The 17,870-nt window shown below is 40.2% G+C and overlaps 2 protein-coding genes across 3 annotated transcripts; one reads left to right on the top strand and one right to left on the bottom strand.

The window, feature by feature from the left end:
- Positions 1 to 282: 282 nt before the first annotated feature.
- Positions 283 to 7,511, bottom strand: LOC102709727 (nuclear pore complex protein NUP133). Of its 2 annotated transcripts, none has more exons than XM_015835680.2 (8): positions 7,167 to 7,511; positions 6,856 to 6,980; positions 4,984 to 6,759; positions 3,712 to 4,439; positions 2,920 to 3,078; positions 2,417 to 2,735; positions 1,414 to 1,481; positions 283 to 1,039 (listed from the first exon to the last, which is right to left on the bottom strand). In XM_015835680.2, exons 1-8 carry the CDS (start codon positions 7,340 to 7,342, stop codon positions 500 to 502), a joined length of 3,891 nt encoding a protein of 1,296 aa, XP_015691166.1. In that variant the 5' UTR covers positions 7,343 to 7,511; the 3' UTR covers positions 283 to 499. The 2 variants fall into 2 exon arrangements, with proteins under 2 accessions (XP_015691166.1, XP_015691167.1); XM_015835681.2 differs by having other exon boundaries at positions 3,724 to 4,439.
- Positions 7,512 to 8,770: 1,259 nt separating this feature from the next.
- On the top strand, positions 8,771 to 15,675 carry LOC102709450 (peroxisomal nicotinamide adenine dinucleotide carrier-like). The gene is made up of 12 exons (XM_006651122.3): positions 8,771 to 9,072; positions 9,166 to 9,254; positions 9,349 to 9,447; positions 9,531 to 9,605; positions 9,768 to 9,898; positions 10,822 to 10,876; positions 11,340 to 11,495; positions 11,879 to 11,947; positions 12,032 to 12,139; positions 13,995 to 14,063; positions 15,204 to 15,258; positions 15,380 to 15,675. Exons 2-12 carry the CDS (start codon positions 9,174 to 9,176, stop codon positions 15,574 to 15,576), a joined length of 1,095 nt encoding a protein of 364 aa, XP_006651185.2. The 5' UTR covers positions 8,771 to 9,072; positions 9,166 to 9,173; the 3' UTR covers positions 15,577 to 15,675.
- The last annotated feature ends 2,195 nt before the right edge of the window (positions 15,676 to 17,870 follow it).

The following is a 17,870-nucleotide window of genomic DNA, read 5'->3' as shown; positions in this document are numbered from 1 at the left end:
GAGCCGACGCCGCGACACCAATATGTAGTGGGCCGTCCTTGAATTCAAGGCCAGGGAAGCCCAACATGCCCGTGTGTTCTATGGCTTCTATCGAACTGACAATTTCTATCGGCCCCTAAACTCGCCACTGAACAAGGAATCTCGCGTTACCTAAAGTGTGATTTCCTCCCATAAAAATCAAAACACAATTTCCAATAACACAGTAAAAAAATCTAGATTACTAAAGAATGCTTTTGCATTTCCTACATAGAAATTTTTAAGCAAACAGAACATCAGGTTTGCTTTGTTCTATCAGGGGGAGAAAAGCTCGTTTCAAGCCACAGCTCAAGCTAAAAAAAAAAGGCACGAGCTGACAATCTTGCATTCTCTACTAATAATTTCGCCGCAATATGAATACAACTGGATTGTAACTGCACACTCGGTGCTGCCAAGAGAAAAAAAAAACCTCTGATTTGGAAGTCCAAACCTGCACGTCTTTCTCCACGACAGAATGGCAGCATCAAGAGTCCATCTCAACAGGTTCGGCTGCAGCAACAGTATCAGGTAGTTCTTTGCCCATTATCACCGCGGTCATCATCAATTTACCCGCATCAGGGAAATCCTTATGCTGCATCAGCACTTCCTCCACCGAGAGACACCTGCCCTCCAAGCCTCTCAGTTGCAAATCTTCTTTCTTCACAGGTAGCACCTCCTCAAATGAACCACCATAGACCACGGCGTCTCGGCTATAACACAGCCTGGAGGCATTGAACAGGACCGTACCCTGAAGAGATTCTTGGATGCGTTCATCGCTCCAACCCTCTGATTCCTGTGAAAGGCTAACCCAGTCGTCCTGGTCGGTTGCATTCATCCAGCAAGCCTCTAGCAGGCCTCTGTTGGAGCATCGAAATGAGGCGCTTGTCCAAGCAAATACCTCAAAAGCTTTAAGGGAGAGCTCTCGGTCTCTCCTCAGGCACATCTCAATCAGTTCCAATGGACGAACTGGCTTTGAAGTATATTTGTCGTGTGCATATTCTGGGTCATGCTGAATAATCTCTTCCTGTAAAGAGAGAAAAAAAAGGTACTAGTTTATTCAGTTGTCAATTCCTACTTATTTGATAAAAGACAATGCATCTTCAAAATGTGGCTATACATGTTTTTTCCCATCTTTTTACAGCCTGAACACTTCGCTTAAATCTAAATAAGACAATTATATAAATATGAAAAAAATGTAAATATGTTCAGCATCTAAATATGGAAGATGTAGATTCCATCACCCATGGGTAGATTTGGATTCACTTGCCCTACCAACATTTGATGCATGTGTGAAGGCAAAAATGAAAAACATAACGCCACATTGAAGTTCAAAAGCAAAATATTATGGCCAGGAAAACAAATGTACAACATGACATTTTTCTGCTTAAGACAATTCACCTGCAGATTTAGAATTCGGATATCTGCATCTATCTGAACAACCTTCACTTCATAATCAACATCTTTCCCTACTTGTTAAAATTGCAATATATCAGGAACGAATTTATTCAAGGGAGGGAATAAGGAAAAAAAATAAGAATCATGTTAAAGCAAATACAGTACAATCATGCATGAACTATGTTCCAGAGTTCAGGTTTTCAATGCGCCCCCATCAAATTAAAGGTTCATGACTTTGAGGTGTCTGCACTATCAACACTGAATAGCAATTCAAAGGGTAACTAACATATTCTTTGAACAATGAAAGGACCATGGGCCTCTTGGCAGGAAACAGCATTGTTTGCCAGTGCATTTGCACAGAACAAAATCCTGCAAGGTGCACTATATATTTTGTTTACAGCTCACATGAACTGATGCAGAATCAAACTATACAGCATCTATATCTATATCTATACTATTCTAAAAGAAGGTAATGGTGGTGGAAATGAATCTGCCGTCCACCAACTATATTATATATTGTATTACCAACTACTTTATGTATATAAAATATTTCAAAATAGTCCTATATATTGAATCTATTTTTCATCTCTAAAATACAAGTTCCAAACAATACTAACATATGTATAATTCATACTCCCTCCATTTCATATTATAAGATTTTCTGGGTTTACCTAGATTCATCCATGTATCAATGTATATATTTTATATGTGTCTAAATTCATTAGCACGCGTATGAATCTAGGCAAGATCAGAAAGTCTTATAATGTGGAAGGGATGGAATATTTCTGTGTAGAAAAGCACGGGTATTTAGCTAGTTCAATAAAAGTTACACATTATCAAGGAGGAGTTTGAAACCAATTTTGCACATAGCCAGCATGATATTTAGAGAATAACTCCTCATCAACCGATGGTTAACTCAGTGCAACCTCACAAAAATTGTTTCAGTGCACACAGCCTAAGGTAATCATGTATACCATGATGAACTACAAGAGAAGAAACAGCTAACCTGCTGCTGCTGCAATTTTAGAGAGATAGAGAAAGCGTCTTCTGTCAACAAAGGACAGTGGTTTCCTGTTGCTTGTAAGGTTAGCACCTTCCTCAGGACTCACATGTAGAGCACAAGTATGAAGAGTCTCAGAAGCAGAAGAGAACTGGTTTAAGCGTATCTCATGAAGCCACAGAAGATCATCCCGCTCTTTGAGAAAACTAGCTAGATCTTCCTGGAATTCTTCACCTAACCTTAATAGCTTAGCATGCTGACGTCTGTTGAGTAGTTGTTTGAAAACAAAGAAACTGAATCCCCCATGAGGTCCTACACTATCATGCTGCAAGACAAGGTCAACATTAGAACCATGTCCCTTAGTATAACTTAGTGGAAAGTGAACAGTTTGATATGCGAACTCATTGCAATAAGCCAATAACATATGGTGTGTTATCGCCTGCAGAATATAGTCAACATTGTACCCTAGAAAGATGAAATGGGATAAATTTATGGTCTTGTGATTATACCATAAGACTGCGAAGAAGACCTGTATCACTGAGATCATAGCAAATTTGCCACAATGTTTGGTATCCTTCATGCCGTTTAGCTGTTGCCAAAATTGGAGAAGTGACTTCTCTGAATATAGATTCTTTCAAATCCAGATTGTCAGTGACTTCTGTTGACTCCTGAAATACATACACAATACCGATATCAGGAGTTGGACAACAAAAATCAATGCCAAATTCAATGACAGTGCTACACGGCTACATGCCTTCATGTAATATGATGTCAAGAACCAACAGCAATACTAGATGACTAGAGTACTTGACCAATGGATAATCCAGAAAATAAGCCTCCATAATAAAAATAAATAAATACGATGTCAAGAACTGACAACAACATTAAATTACTTGGATGGACAATCCAGAAAATATGTCTACTTAATAAAAATTAATATGATGTCAAGAACTGACAACAACACTACTCAACCGATGGGCAATCCATAAAATATGCCTCCTAAATAAAAAAAAATTGCCAGTCATCTAAACATAAAACAGTTGCTTGATTCATACTCCAAATTAAGTGTGTCTCTGACATAAAGCAATCACTAATCTAGGTAGGACAGAGCATAATCACTTAAATAAGCTATGACTTATTAAGCAACCACATTGTCTTAAGGATTGATAGGCCAAACATCAATATAATGAATGATAGCATATTGATATGACAGAACAGGTAAATCACTGGACAAAATGAAATTGCAAAAGGTAAGCACTTTACTGTAGTAAAGAAAATTACTGAGCAAATAGTGATTTTACTTTAAACCAAACCTGATATTTTGCATCTACAATTTGTTTTGCAAGGTCATAGAGGGACCCAAGAAGTTCATCTCTTCTGTCACAGTATTCTTGGACTAGCACACCATGCTCCTCACCACGTTCAAATTTGGCAGTTAACAGCCCGATATATGCATCCAGCAGGATATCTGTAAGTCCTTCCAACTGAGACCACAGATTGGACTTCATTGACATATCTGCAGCTCCTGGTTCTTTCAAAAACTCCATAACAAATGATGCTACTCGCCAGATTCCAGATCGTACAACAGGCTGGCTGTTCCATGTTATCAGTCCTTCAGGAGAAGGATACCAGTCCTTGTGCTGCTCTCTGTAGCGCAATCCTGCCTGAACTAAGGTCATGCAAGCATTTGATAACTCAAGTGCACGTTGCATCTGAACAGAAGGGTTTTCTTCTCCAGTTATAATGTATTGAAGCTGATGAGATAAACAATGAAACAGATCTTCTATATCAGAAACTCTGCTGTAGAACACTTCAGCATTATCACGGTCCATCAAGAGAACAGTGTTTCTTCGAGCTTTCTCACCAATCAATTGAATGAGGTTCCACAATGCACCAGTTGTTTGGTTTTTTGACTGAGGTGATAAATTTATGCTTGAGCGTTGATGGCTAAGAGTGTTTTGTAATTCTCTGAGCTGGATCATTCCTGAGAGCTTTTCCCCGTGCTCCATGACAGTTAGCATTGCAGTTCCTACAAACAAACAAATTACTTCTTTTCCAATAGATTTTGTCGTGCAAAATAATGCACTAGCAATTATCTAAAAAATGTGGTTAACTTGTACGGCTATTTGTAACCTTTTAGCAGAAATACAAAGTGTGAGCTGTTCTAAGAGAAAATAATGTCTGCATCACATCTGGATGTGGCATACCAATATTAGCATACTACATAAGGCTAGCTAGGTAAAGATTCCCATAGAGGTACATGCTCACTCACCAATTTTAACAAACATGTATACAGAAATAAAGGTCGGAACAGCTCTGCAATTGTATATAGTTTTAAGATCAGCTGTGAAGTATTTTGAATTTACATGATTTACAGCAGCTCCTCTCGATTTTCTTTCTTTTTTTACCAGACAGATCCGATAGGTTTAAAACCATAAAAATGTCATCGGCGTTCGTTATAATATTCTGAATGAAGAAACCAATGTGTTCCGACTAATAACACATACATATCTATGATATATATATAGGGAAATAATAAATCAATAAATATAATGACAAGAGAAAACCCATACTTTGCTTTGAAGAGAGTTCCTCGTGGCACTTAGACAAGACAAGAAACTGAAGGAATTTCTCATGTTTTTGCTGCTTCTCAGTTAGCGATGAAACAACTGTTGAAGCAAGAAACTCAGCTTCTCTAGTTGTTGTCCAATGCTTAGATAATGTGTTTACGATGGATTTGCTTATTCGAACAAATATGTTCATCTCACCCTCTTTGTCAAATGCTCCTGCAGCTCTAAGCTTTTGAAGCACTTCATGAACTGTACCGGACAAAATAAAATCATGAAAGAGCCGATTTAGTAACATTTCAGACTCTTCATCAACCACAGCCTGCTGAGATAAACCAGTTAATGATGGTCTTTGCCTCTCTCCAGCACTCCAAGCCTCAGAACTAGCTCTTCTGGGTACAACGTTAGAATTGAGTGCCTGACTTCTCCTTTTCTCTTCAGCAACTGCTTCATTACAACTGCCTTTTCGTGACAAGCTGCGCTCTGGTGGCTCAACCCCACCAACTAACACAGCTTTCTCAGGAATTGCCCACACTCCTGCCTTTTCGGTAAGAACAACCCAAGCTCCTTCATCTCTGTCCTCAGAAGATGGGATAACTGAAGCATCCAGAACCTTTCCAGCATCCCAAGGCAGATCAAATTGATAGAGTCGGGTTGAACCTCTCCAATATATTGCTACTGTTGCTGTTCCATCACCTGATAGTATGATTACAGAACCAGAAGGCTTACCGCCAGTTTTTAGCCTCATAGAAAACAAGAACTCTTCGTCCTCTACTCTAGCCTTAGGGATTATCACCTGAGAAGGAGCTTTTTTCTCCAAAAACCTTTCAGTTTTAATCACATTATCTTCAGATGAAAACTTTTGGTTAGGTTTGTACAGCATTGTCAAAAGAGAATACTGGGTGTAGTTTGACCCACTAACCCGATCTTTGCAGAAGGTAGCAACAAGAATGTCAATTTCCTTGCCATGCTCATCTATCTGCATGTCCAAAAGCCAGATGTTTTTCTGTCCAGCTATGTCTTTCTTTATGCCCAAATCACCATCACTACCAACAATTTCCTGACACCCTATTTTTTTGCAGTTGATATCATGCAAGAATGAGATGCTCCAGCATTGCAACTCATGACTAGTCAATAAAAAGAACATCCGCTCAGCAGCCACAGAGGATACTTTAATTGGTAGCCAAGCCAAGGACCCTCCACCACTGTTTTTCCGAGAACGATCAGCACCATGAATTCCTAATGAACCCTTATGAATTTCTCTCCGATTAACTGCAGCTGGTGAACATTGGAACAACCATAAAGTGCCTGTTGGCTCAGAAGCAATCACAATGCATTCATTAATGCCCCCTGGAACTGCCGCTGCAATAAGAGAACTAATCCTGCAGTTTCCAGATGTGCCATCATCTGAAGATGTATCACGGCATCCAAATAAACCAAGAACTGGACTCTTACTGTTTTCAGTATAGATATCAGGCCAATAAGCCATAGCTTGTGTTCTTTTGTTGCATAGGATAACACCAGTTGAACTTCTTCGGTGCAACATATCTCCACTACTCCTTGTTGATGCACCACTACTACCCCATCTCATTATGCAAACTGTCCACTGACTACCACACAGGGACTTTGCACCTTTGTTCCCCAGAAGAGAAGAAGGGACCTCAAGTACAAGACAGTCTTTTGCAACAGTAGCCAGATAACTCCAGATAAAAAGCTCATTTCCGCATATCATCCATGCAAGGGATGTTTCTTTATCAATGCCACCAGCAAGCAAGTTCTTGCCTACAAGAGATGGCGACTTCTGTTCAGTATGGTAGTACAAGCAAAGTATATACCCAGGAAACAACTAGCATAGGAGCATCAGACAGGAATAATTACCGGGAAAACTCTTTTGCAGAAGGTTGGCTTGCGCATTCCGAACTACTTGGGGAAATTCTGCTACGTGCACCGGCTGGATCTGGCCAGAATCCCCAGTCCTGCCTGTTCGCGTTGATGTTGAAATCCTGGCGGTTTGCAAAAGTTCAAATATAAAAATGTCAGAGCTGAGCGATCCGTGGTTAACGAATTAGACTACTGCAGTGAGCGGAGAATAGCTCATTTGCATTGCGCGCTTCCGGCGCCTCAGTTGGAGACGAGCATACGACGAAATGTGGTGATTCTAGTGAAACCAAAGAAATCAAGAAGGTGACCTCGCAAGCAGGGAGGAGGAGGTCCATGGGGCCGGGGTCCCGGTAGCGGGGCAGTCGTGGACGGCGAATCCACGGGTCGACGGTGTGTGCGCGGGAGCAGGAGGGGGTGAGGGGGACGCCTCCTCCTTGCACCTGCGGTGGAGGAGGTGGGGCTTCCTGATCGCCGGCGAGAACATCTTTGGCGGCGGGCGAGTTGAGCAGCAGCCACCTCACGCGGTCACACTCTCCGACGAGACTCCTCTCCGACCAGCCGGCCTTGGACTCTCGGCGGCTCGCTCCGGTAGGCTAGGGTTTTACGGGTCCCGTTAGGCTGATGGAGGGTGGGAAAGGAAACGAGGGGACTGAAAAATCAAATCCTCTGTTTGGAGCCGGATCCCTCATACTACTATTAATTTGGTTTGAAGTTTGTAGTTAAACTAATTTGGTTCAATATTTTATATTTCATCAAAATAAAATAAAAATATTCCTATTTACTTTTATTAATGTGATTATGGTTCTGAATCCATTAATTTACATAGCTTTAAACATCTAATTCAACATGGAGAAGTTGTGCTAAAGAGGACTCGGAATTAGAAAATAAGAAGGGAGTGAAGAGGGATGGCATTTCTAGGTATCATGATATAATGATATTTTTTTAATTTTAATTAGTGTTTGTATCAATTGTATATAACTTATGTTGTAGAATAATAAAAACATTAGTTGATCAGCTTGTTAGATTTTTCTTTATGAGTCTGGTAGTGTTAGCATCAACGCTATATGTTATAGCCTAACTTTTTTCTTTTGTTGACATTTTTCTTTTATTGTCAACCCATAGCTCCTAATTAATACGACCATAATATCGAAAGATAAAACTAAAGAGAGCACATGAGTAACAGTCACCTTTGCTATAATGATACGTTAACATTAAATTCTAGTCGTTAAGACAGGGACTGCTGCTTTGTAGGCCAAAAAAATAGTCAACAACAAACATACAAAATATAGATGTCTAGATTCAAGAGAATAATCGAAAGAAAACAAAACAATAAAGATATAAAAATATCCAAGCAAAGAGAATAGAGTTGCCGCATCATTGACATTGCCAATCACAAGAAAGAACGATGTAGAATAGATAGATCCAACTCCAAGACTATGTTTTCTCGAGTTTTTTTAGGCGTGCAGATTATACGTTCTAATCTAAGAGCTAATTTAGAACTTATGAATAGAGTCGTATATAGTTGTATATGCATCGTGATTTCTAACGATCATATGCATCATATCTATGGATACCAAAATTCTTAGGAAGATGAGAAAAATATGAATTTATAGCACGACAAGCGTCTAGCCGACTCTGCGTGGATAGAGCGAGAGACTGAGGAAGGAGGAGAGGTATGGTTCGAGGATTCATTTCCAGCCCAAAACCCACAATCCAAAACATTGGAATAGTGATAACCGATAAGGCTGTTCTGTCCATGCCGTTTCTCGTTTCCTAATCCGTCTCGCAGTCTCCCATACAAACAAAACCCCACCAGGTTTGGGAAACGAGTCAACCTTCAGTCCCTGACGAATGGAGATTGGAGAAGGAGCGCAAAGCCGGACAGTCGATAAATAACGGAAAATTAGAGGGTTCAGTTGAAAACTTCCCCTAATCCCGCGAAGGAAAGTGAAGCGTGAAAAATCGCGGAGCACACTCCCACCAGTGGTGAGCTTCAGGCTCCCAATTCGATCTCTGCTCCCCCCTCGTCTCTCTCCGGCCTCCCCCGCCGCCGCCGGCCTCCGCGCGGCGCACTCGGACCTCACCCCCCGGCACCGTGTGCCGCGTCGAAGGCACGCGCACGGCGCACCAGCGCGGGGGCATCTGCCTTCCCCCCGTGGCTCCACCGCTCCACGGCTCCACCAAACAAGGAGTACTAGCCCGTAATCCGGCAAGGTGGCTCAGTTCTCGAGCGCATGCTCGATTATCTTGGTAGCTCAAGGGAATTAGCTGCGTTGAGGTGCTGATTTGCGGCCGTGTTTTTTTCAGGTTGGCGCATGTCGAGCGCTGTGGTGAACGGGCTGGCCGGCGCCGGCGGCGGCATCATCGCCCAGATCATCACCTACCCCCTCCAGACGGTACAATCCTCCTCCCCCCCTTCCGTCCTAGCTAGCTCCGATGTTCCCTTCTAGTCGGCTCAATCCTTTCGCCCCACGATGATGGGCCGAGCAGGTGAACACCCGGCAGCAGACAGAGAGGTCAGCGAAGAAGAAGAAGGGTGGTGGTGCCGCCGCCGCCGCCAACACTTCCACCCTCTTCCAGATGCTCCAGGTGGTTCCTCTCGGACTTGCAGTTTATTTAGAATCGCCTCTGCTGATGCTCTAACGACCAAGTGTGGAATCAAGTAACTGCAGCTGATCCAAACGGAAGGATTGGGTGGGTTGTACAGCGGCCTCAAGCCCTCTCTTATTGGCACCGCTGCCTCACAGGTAAATCCCACTGGTTGTTTTGCAAGTTTGGTACTGCGCACATCATTTTTCTCGAACAATTATGATGTACTGTTTGTCAAAGTTGTGATTTTGTGATGATACTTTGATTATTATATACAGTGAATATTCAGGATTTGTGACGCGTCCTATCTGTGGTTGTAGGGAATCTATTACTACTTTTACCAGATTCTCAAAAACAAGGTGGAAGATCTAGCGGTTTCTCGTGGTAAGAAGGGCCTAGGGGATGGCACTGTTGGGATGTTCTCCTGGCTTGGTATTGCAGCTGTTGCTGGGTAAGCTATCCACTCACACTGCAATCGTTGAACTTCATTTATAGGTTAACTTTACCAACCTTGAGAGGGTACCGGGACTCCGGGAGGCATCACATTTTGTTACCAAAATTTTACACTAAAAATTTGTTGTCTCAAGGTTATTTCTCAAGGACTGAAATTTCCCTCATTTATATGTCAAGTCAACCTGGATCCCAGACATTCTCTCAAAAAATTAAATGCTTGTTTCCATTTAATGTTGGAATGAACAATACATTTCTGGATAATTGGGACATGACCTGTTGTTAGAGGTCCAAGAGGACATTATCAGCTGGATTTGACTGAACGTGCAAAGTCTAACAAAATGTTGAAACCTGAAATTCTTTTGGAAGAGACAAGAAAATAATTGGAAAATGTAATTCCCAATGCGTGATTGTCACAATTATTGGCCTTGCCTTCTTGTAACTGACCAAAGCAATAATTAAATTTGAACTTGAAGCTTGGAATCTTTTCCAGTTAAGATGATTTCCTCTGGAAAACCATAACAATGTGAAGCAGAATCACAAGCACACTTATCCTTCTTAGTAGCCATTTAGTGAATCAATGCCTCCAAGACTCCAACCAAAACAGAGATCAATCATTTCAGTTTTTAATGGCATTTTCCCTAACATGTGTTGGATGCAAGAAGACAATTTAAGATAAACTTTTCCGAACCAGAGGTGAACATAAATTTGAATAGTAAATGATAAGAATAATCAATAAGGTTAACAAGGTTCTATTTACCTAATATTACAGATCTCAAACTTCATCAAATTGATTGCAACTTACAATCCCCTACATGTTTTAAATCTGTTTTTTTAGTCATTGTAATTCCATCAGTCAGCATTATGTGCAATATTGCAAAATTGATCCTCAGACATTCTGATGAATATTTTTCTCTGCTGCAGGTCAATCAATGTTCTTCTTACCAATCCAATATGGGTTCTAGTAACACGTATGCAGGTAAAATTTTTGTTTATCGGTCTGTAGTTTCAACATGAGCACCAGCAAATTCATTGAATATGGGGTTAGTTAGTTATACCATATGTCCTGTCGAAAAAGAGAAGAAAACTTCTAGAGTTCTAGTGTATTAGAATATTAACATTGGTATCGCAACCACTGAATTCAAGCAGGTTGCATTTGTCCCCACTTTCAGATAGCACACTTAGCTTCTTTGTACCTGCGTCCTGACTCCAAACATTAGCTGTACTTTTATGATAACAATCCATGAGGTTTCAGGAGGTGCTTCACAATGTTATTAGGTCATGACATCTTTTGTGAAATGAGTTGAAAATCCATGGTCTTTTGGAACCAGGCTTTTTACTAACAATGCAACTACTGCTGAATTGGAACATGCTAATGCTATTCAAAATATCTTTAATTTTTTATACATCAGTTCGGTAATTACCTTTGTTCCATTTTTCAGACACATACGCAAGCAGAAAAGAAGATCATGGAGTCTAAAAAGGAGCTTTTGCTGAAGGATATCGCTAGGGCCAATTCGATAGAGGCCTCAATTCTTAAGGATAGGTTATATAGACTTGATTCTGAAAAGCCTCGACCGTATGGTACAGTTCAAGCGGTGAGTAACTGAGCACACTCACATTTCTCAATTTGGCAAGTTGCCAAAGATTATTTTACATAATACAACATACATGAAGCTTATAACTACCCAGATAGGTTGAGATCACATATACATCCACTCCACATATTTAATGTCCTCCAAGGGTATAGATAGTACAAGAATTCTTGAATTTCTTACTAAGTCACTTTCTCCTTTCTATGATTAGTTACTGCACATACGGATTTTGTTATTTCATTTACAAAAAAAATGTGTATGTATAAATTGAATAATGGCTACAATGGCATTTCAAGTTCTGGGTCTCACTAACTTACTTTTAACTCATCAAATGAAGTTGAATTTTGTCAAATATGATTTTTCTTACTTTTATCAATATCAAACAGGTTCGGGAGGTCTACCGTGAATCAGGCATAAGAGGATTCTGGAAAGGACTTATTCCAACACTAATTATGGTTAGTTTATGACTCTCAAAACATTTGACCTGAAACTAGTGGGTATGTAAGTAATTGTACAGAATGAACTATTTAAATTGTCAGGTATGTAATCCATCAATTCAATTTATGATCTACGAAACATTGGTAAAGCGTCTCCAGTCAAAGAGGTCTGGAAAGGAACAACCCAAAAAGAACATTACTGCTATGGAGGTATAGATTTTTTGTATTTAGCTCTGCACTAGAATTTTGCTTGTATATGTGCTTGTTGGATATAATTAACTGTTTGATGACTTCAATTGTTTGGATGTACTATCTTCCTAGGTGTTAGATTATATGGTAGTTAGTGGATTATTAGGATAGGATTGATTTGTTTAGAGTCCTTCCTTATCTCTAGTACCTTCCTTTATCTCTACATGTTGTACTCCTATATATATTGTCCGCTCAAGGCTCAATTCAATCATTCCAGTTATGCAATACATCTCTCTCCCTATATTATCCAACCTGGTATCGGAGCGGGTGATCTAATCATCCCTCTCTCACACTTTCGCAATGTCGTCCTCAGGAAGGATCAATCTCTCAAGAGCGGCCACCTGTTTTTGAATTTTTTTTAGTTTGTCGTCGTCGTTCTTGTAGCTGTTCTTGTCCACGGAGGTATCGATATCCATGGATGTCGTCAGGCTCCACCAGCCCTGCCGCTCGGATCGATGTCGACAACTGGATCTGCTGGCCACCACCGTCACCCCTTGGAGTCCTCGTTGTTGCCGTCCCCTCCTCTCATGGGGGTATCTTCACCAGCTGCCGTCGGGATCTAGTGGACTTGCCATCGCCATCGAACTACGGAGATCCCCATCGAGACCACGACTGTCAACCTAGGCTTTGTCCCTCGTCGTTGCGACGTTCCCCACTGAGTCCCTCGTCGTTGCGACGTTCCCCACTGAGACCACAATCGGCGCCCCTCGTTGCTGTGATTTCTTCTTCTCGATCATAGATCGGTTTGCGTTGCCCTTGCCATCATTCCACCGAAACCAAAGGTGTTGTTGCTTCATCTTCCTTGACCAACGTGATATTGCCTGATGTCGTTGTTCTGCCAATCGTCACCATTGTCCTCCTGCCATCATCACTCTAGTGTTTTTTTTGTCGTCATGTTTGTTGGCTTCTGCCTGTGCTCGCGCCTGGCACCACAATCACTGCCACAAATCGCGTCGCACACTATTGGGTCTTTTGTGGTGCATTGACGTCGGCAACGATTAGTTACGACTTTGACAACTTCGTCTCAGCTACTTCCACTACAACACAAAGCTCTATTGTTGAGTCCTCTTGTCGGTTTCTTCTACAGTCTAAGCGTCTGCGCTGCTCACGCTTGGACTGCAGAGGGATTTTAGATATATGGTAGTTAGTGAATTATTAGGAAAGGATTGATTTGTTTAGAGTCTTTCTACCTTCCTTTATCTCTACCTTTTATACTCCTATATGTACCGGCCCCTCGAGGCTTAATACAACAATTTCAGTTACATAGTACATCTCTCTCCCTATATCGTCCAACTCTAGGAACTTCATATTTTCTATTTCTAAAAAGCTGCACGTATCTTTCATCCTACAAATCTGTTCAGTCTTCACTTTTTATCTTCTTTGGCAAATGAAGATATACATCTACTTGATCAATAATAATTGGTTCAACGTAAAAGGGATCGTTGTTGTCATTGCTTTGAATACCTTCAAATCACTCGTCTATAATTCTTTTACTCCATTTGAATGATTATATTTAAAGATGCATGCTATAATTATTTGAGCATCATTTGGCTATACAAAGTAGTTTCATATATATTAATATATTATTAGAATTATGCAATAAAAAATTCATCATTTTTCTTCCATTTGTTTAATTCCACAGTCCAGAGTCCAGACCATATATTTCTTTGATTATTCTTCAGATTGAGAGCTAAATTAACATCTGTTTTGATTTTTTTGTTTATTTCTTGAATTTTGCTAAATTAACATCTTAAGCTCCTTGAAGTTTCCTTTGATATATATTTATGTCTTATTCTAAGCATTTTCCTTTGAGCAGGTATTCTTATTAGGTGCAATAGCAAAACTGGGAGCTACTGTTGTGACATACCCATTGCTAGTGGTTAAGGTAAACTTAATTTTAGATACATATATGCAGTTTTTACCACGTTATCCTGTGCAAGAAGTGTTAATGTTGATTCATTGCTCACTTGTACTTTCGTTGAAAGCTCTTTTTTTCTTAAGAAATTAGGATTAATGGCCCACCCATTGGGATGGGCCTGCAATTAGGGATTTACAAAATTAAGCCTGAAAGGCTCAGGGAAACCTGGAAGTCATTAAATTGTGTATTATATGGAACTGTTGGGTAGTCTGATACTCCAGCTGATGTTATTAAAACAAGTGATTTCACCAAAGCAAGTAGTACTAATAAGGCAAAATTTGCTACAGGGCATCAGAAAAACTCGTAATTAGCTGGTGGACACCGTAAGATCATGAATTTGCTGCAGAGCACCACAAAAATATGGTAATTAGTTATAGGGCACTTCGGTTAATTTTTTATTATGTTCGAAGTAAATTTTTTTAAAAATAACGAGATTGCCCTTAGTGACCAATCCGTTATACTGACTAGGTTCGGTCGAACCAGACCCAATCGGTATCGGCGCCGCACCACACCCGTACCCTAGCCTATAGGGCAAGTGAGCTAGCGGCGACGGCGGCGGCCTAGCTGCGATGAGAGCGCATAACGAGTTGGCTACCGAGGGCAATCTCGTCATTTTTAAAATTTTTGACTCCGAAAATAATTAAAAATTGGCTGGAGTGCCCTATAGCTAATTACCACATTTTTGTGGTGTCATGCAGCAAATTCGTGATCTTACGGTGTCCACCGGCTAATTACACGTTTTTCGATGCCCTCTAGCAAATTTTGTCTACTAATAAATATCCTGCGTTGTTGCAGGCTAGAATGTCAAATAATCAAACATTAATCCGACGGGTGTCAAAAAATCAAATCCCCCATTGTTGCATATCCCACGTCACATTTTTCTCATACTATGTAATAATAATAACAATAACAACAACAACAGCAATAATAATATCTAGTCCTCCTGCTATTCTAGTTACAAGCGATGCCGCATGCATGCCATGATACAAATCTATCTGGGTTTACTGTGCGAATGGTTTACATATCAAAATAGGGTCACGTTTTCTTACTAAAAGAAGGGGCCATGTTTTGTTCGCAGTCCTGATTGTTGTATCTGAACTATTGCAGTCTAGGTTGCAAGCGAAACAAGAAATTGGCAGGAATGTGATGTCCAGATACACAGGTATCATTTTCCGATATTTGTTGGAATCATCGTGCTTCGTCGCTGTATGTCTTGTGTGTCAGTGCATCTAATTGATCCCTATCGTGCAAGTAATGTTGTGCCGACTGCTTGTGTTTACCAGGTACAATTGATGCGATCATAAAGATGATACGGTATGAAGGATTGCACGGGTTTTACAAAGGAATGGGCACGAAGATTGTACAGAGTGTTTTTGCGGCCTCAGTTCTTTTTATGGTAAAAGAAGAGTTGGTCAAATTCGTGGTCATTTTAATTGCTAGGAGTAGGATTGTGCTCGGTACTAGCTCTAGGAAACGATAGGCGGTGTTTTTTTTTTAACATCACAATTTGTAATGTCCTCCTCGAGACTAATATATCAAGATCTAAAATACTCCCTCCATTTTTAAAATATAATTATTTTTAGGATTAAAATTTTGTATCATAGTATAATCATTTCTACCCGTTGAAGAGGTGGCTGGTGACCTCGAAAGCCTCTGTGCATAGCGAACAGTTCCAGACTTCCAGTTACATGGCCAGTGTCTAGCTAGGAGGTTATCTGTGGCCAGGGTTTTCTGGTGGAGGATTAGCCGGCCTAGAAACAGATGTTTTGGTGTAGTAGAAATGATCATGGTACGTTCGATCGAAACAAATGGATGGTTCATATCCATTCAAAGATACCTTAAAAAACTTCTTAGAAAATTAACATGAGGCACCTCCAATGCAGGTGTTTAGTGAGGTGCTTAACAATATAATTAAGCTAAGTGCTATACTTAAGAGCTCAGCTTAAATATAATGCTTAGCTTAATCATGTTATTAAGTACCTCACTAAGCACACTGTATTGGGGATCCTGGAATTACTGCAAGCATGTGCTTTCGGCCGTGTAAGCCATCTTGAATAACCATCACCAAATTATGTCTTTCTTGTCCATAAGGTTGCATGTATAACAGTTGAGACAATTATTATCTATAAGTAATTGACATATTACACATAGACAGTAAAATAGATAATTATACACCTTAAATTTTAAGTTTATACAACCATCTGTGTTAGTAGTAGAAACGTGGATTGGTATTCTCATCTATCAAAATATGAGCCCGGAGTTTTATTGCCGGGAAAAACTTGGTGTTGCTGTGTGCCTGTATTGCTCGGCTGCTCACGCTGTGTAGGGAAAGACGTGTTCATCGATCCAACAACCGGACAGAACTGATTAGATGTGCGTGCTTATTGTAGGATCGTAAAGTGCATTTTTCACCTTAAAAGTTAGGCTCCCCCACTTATATCCTAGGTTCTTTACACCTTTACAATTAACGTGGGACTATTTAATACTTGCCACGAATCCGTACTTGCCACGAGTCCATAACGGTGCGCGTGAATGTGTACTACTGCCGTCGACCAGTCGCGCACCATCCGCAGTGTGCCGTGCTTATTAGGTGTTGAGATTAATTGTATTCTTTTTGCCTTGTACCGACGTATTACTTTTTGCTTGTACTGAAAAATCTAAATGAAATAGTACTCCTAATCGCTTAATTAATTAAATGCTCGAATATTCTTTTGAATCAACGGCTCAAGATTTACTTCTATTAATAATATAATACTATTGTTAGAGAGCACCGAAAAGTTACTCTTCATCCTGAACCGAGTGTCGTTTTCACCTTACCAATGTGCTAATATGTAGAGGAGGGGTGCCGTGTCCTTTGGGCACAGCTTGTTAAGCCAATTGTCGTGTCAGAAGCCACATTATGCTTTAGGACAGTCCTAATGAAAGAAACTGATATGATATGGTTGCTATAGTGTAATAAATCATTTATAGAAACCATTTTTCACCGTGAAGATGTCTTCGAGTAATAATTATTTTCTCTTTCTCTCGTCTAACTCTACGTTATTTCACCAATAGTGAGCATGACATATGCTCTCTAGAAACTAGTAGTTTCTCCTCAATGGTGATTTCATAGTTTCTTTATGCATTGGGTAAGAGAAGATTTGGTTTCTTTCCGAGAAAACCATTTCTAGGTTTATCCATCTCTTTCTTCATTAATTACATTGTCATATCGTTATTTTGTTTATACGACAGTGAGAATAAAAATCATCATTAATATACCATTGGAATGGTCATTATGACCGAGTTTAGTATCAGTGGTGGTTTCTCAAAGTCAGCATTGTCGCATGAGATCTCAGAACCAGCTCATGTTTTTTTCTTTGCCTTTCCGGTCTAGCCAGAGCAATCCAAGCCATAAAACAAGTTACATCTAATTCAATACCCATCATCAGCTTGTGAATTAAAAGTTAACATATGCAATGTGCCCACTAGTATACTAGCCCCAATATACTATAAATATTTATTTTATTCATTTGTAACTAATTATGTCTTATCTTTATTTATAATTTCTTGCGGTTAGTAAAGTTTATCTCTTACATGAGAGGTGGTTCATCCTCTCTCTCCTCACCTCACCATCTAGTCCCACGCTACATCTTGATACTTAGGGCTTACGTCAAAGGTCTATATGACTTTCTCTTAATTAGTGTCATGTGAAATATAACATACGTAGGGCCCCAAGGTGTTTTGGCTTACAGACCAATTGCTAATTTGATAGACTTTTACCACCGCTCACCTTTT

This window comes from Oryza brachyantha, chromosome 3 (genome assembly GCF_000231095.2).
Source record: "Oryza brachyantha chromosome 3, ObraRS2, whole genome shotgun sequence".
Taxonomy (NCBI): domain Eukaryota; kingdom Viridiplantae; phylum Streptophyta; class Magnoliopsida; order Poales; family Poaceae; genus Oryza; species Oryza brachyantha.
This window is presented reverse-complemented; position numbering and strand designations above follow the sequence as displayed.

Bases quoted from the DNA above. Each gene is read 5' to 3' on its own strand.
- LOC102709727 (XM_015835680.2), bottom strand. From the start codon at position 7,342: ATGTTCTCGCCGGCGATCAGGAAGCCCCACCTCCTCCACCGCAGGTGC. The intron at 6,760-6,855 runs GTAATTATTCCT...CATCTCTTGTAG, and splicing joins TCTGCAAAAGAGTTTTCCCG to GCAAGAACTTGCTTGCTGGT. The intron at 1,040-1,413 runs GTGAATTGTCTT...CTCTCTTTACAG, and splicing joins TCCGAATTCTAAATCTGCAG to GAAGAGATTATTCAGCATGA.
- LOC102709450 (XM_006651122.3), top strand. From the start codon at position 9,174: ATGTCGAGCGCTGTGGTGAACGGGCTGGCCGGCGCCGGCGGCGGCATC. The intron at 11,948-12,031 runs GTTAGTTTATGA...TTAAATTGTCAG, and splicing joins TTATTCCAACACTAATTATG to GTATGTAATCCATCAATTCA. The intron at 12,140-13,994 runs GTATAGATTTTT...TCCTTTGAGCAG, and splicing joins AGAACATTACTGCTATGGAG to GTATTCTTATTAGGTGCAAT.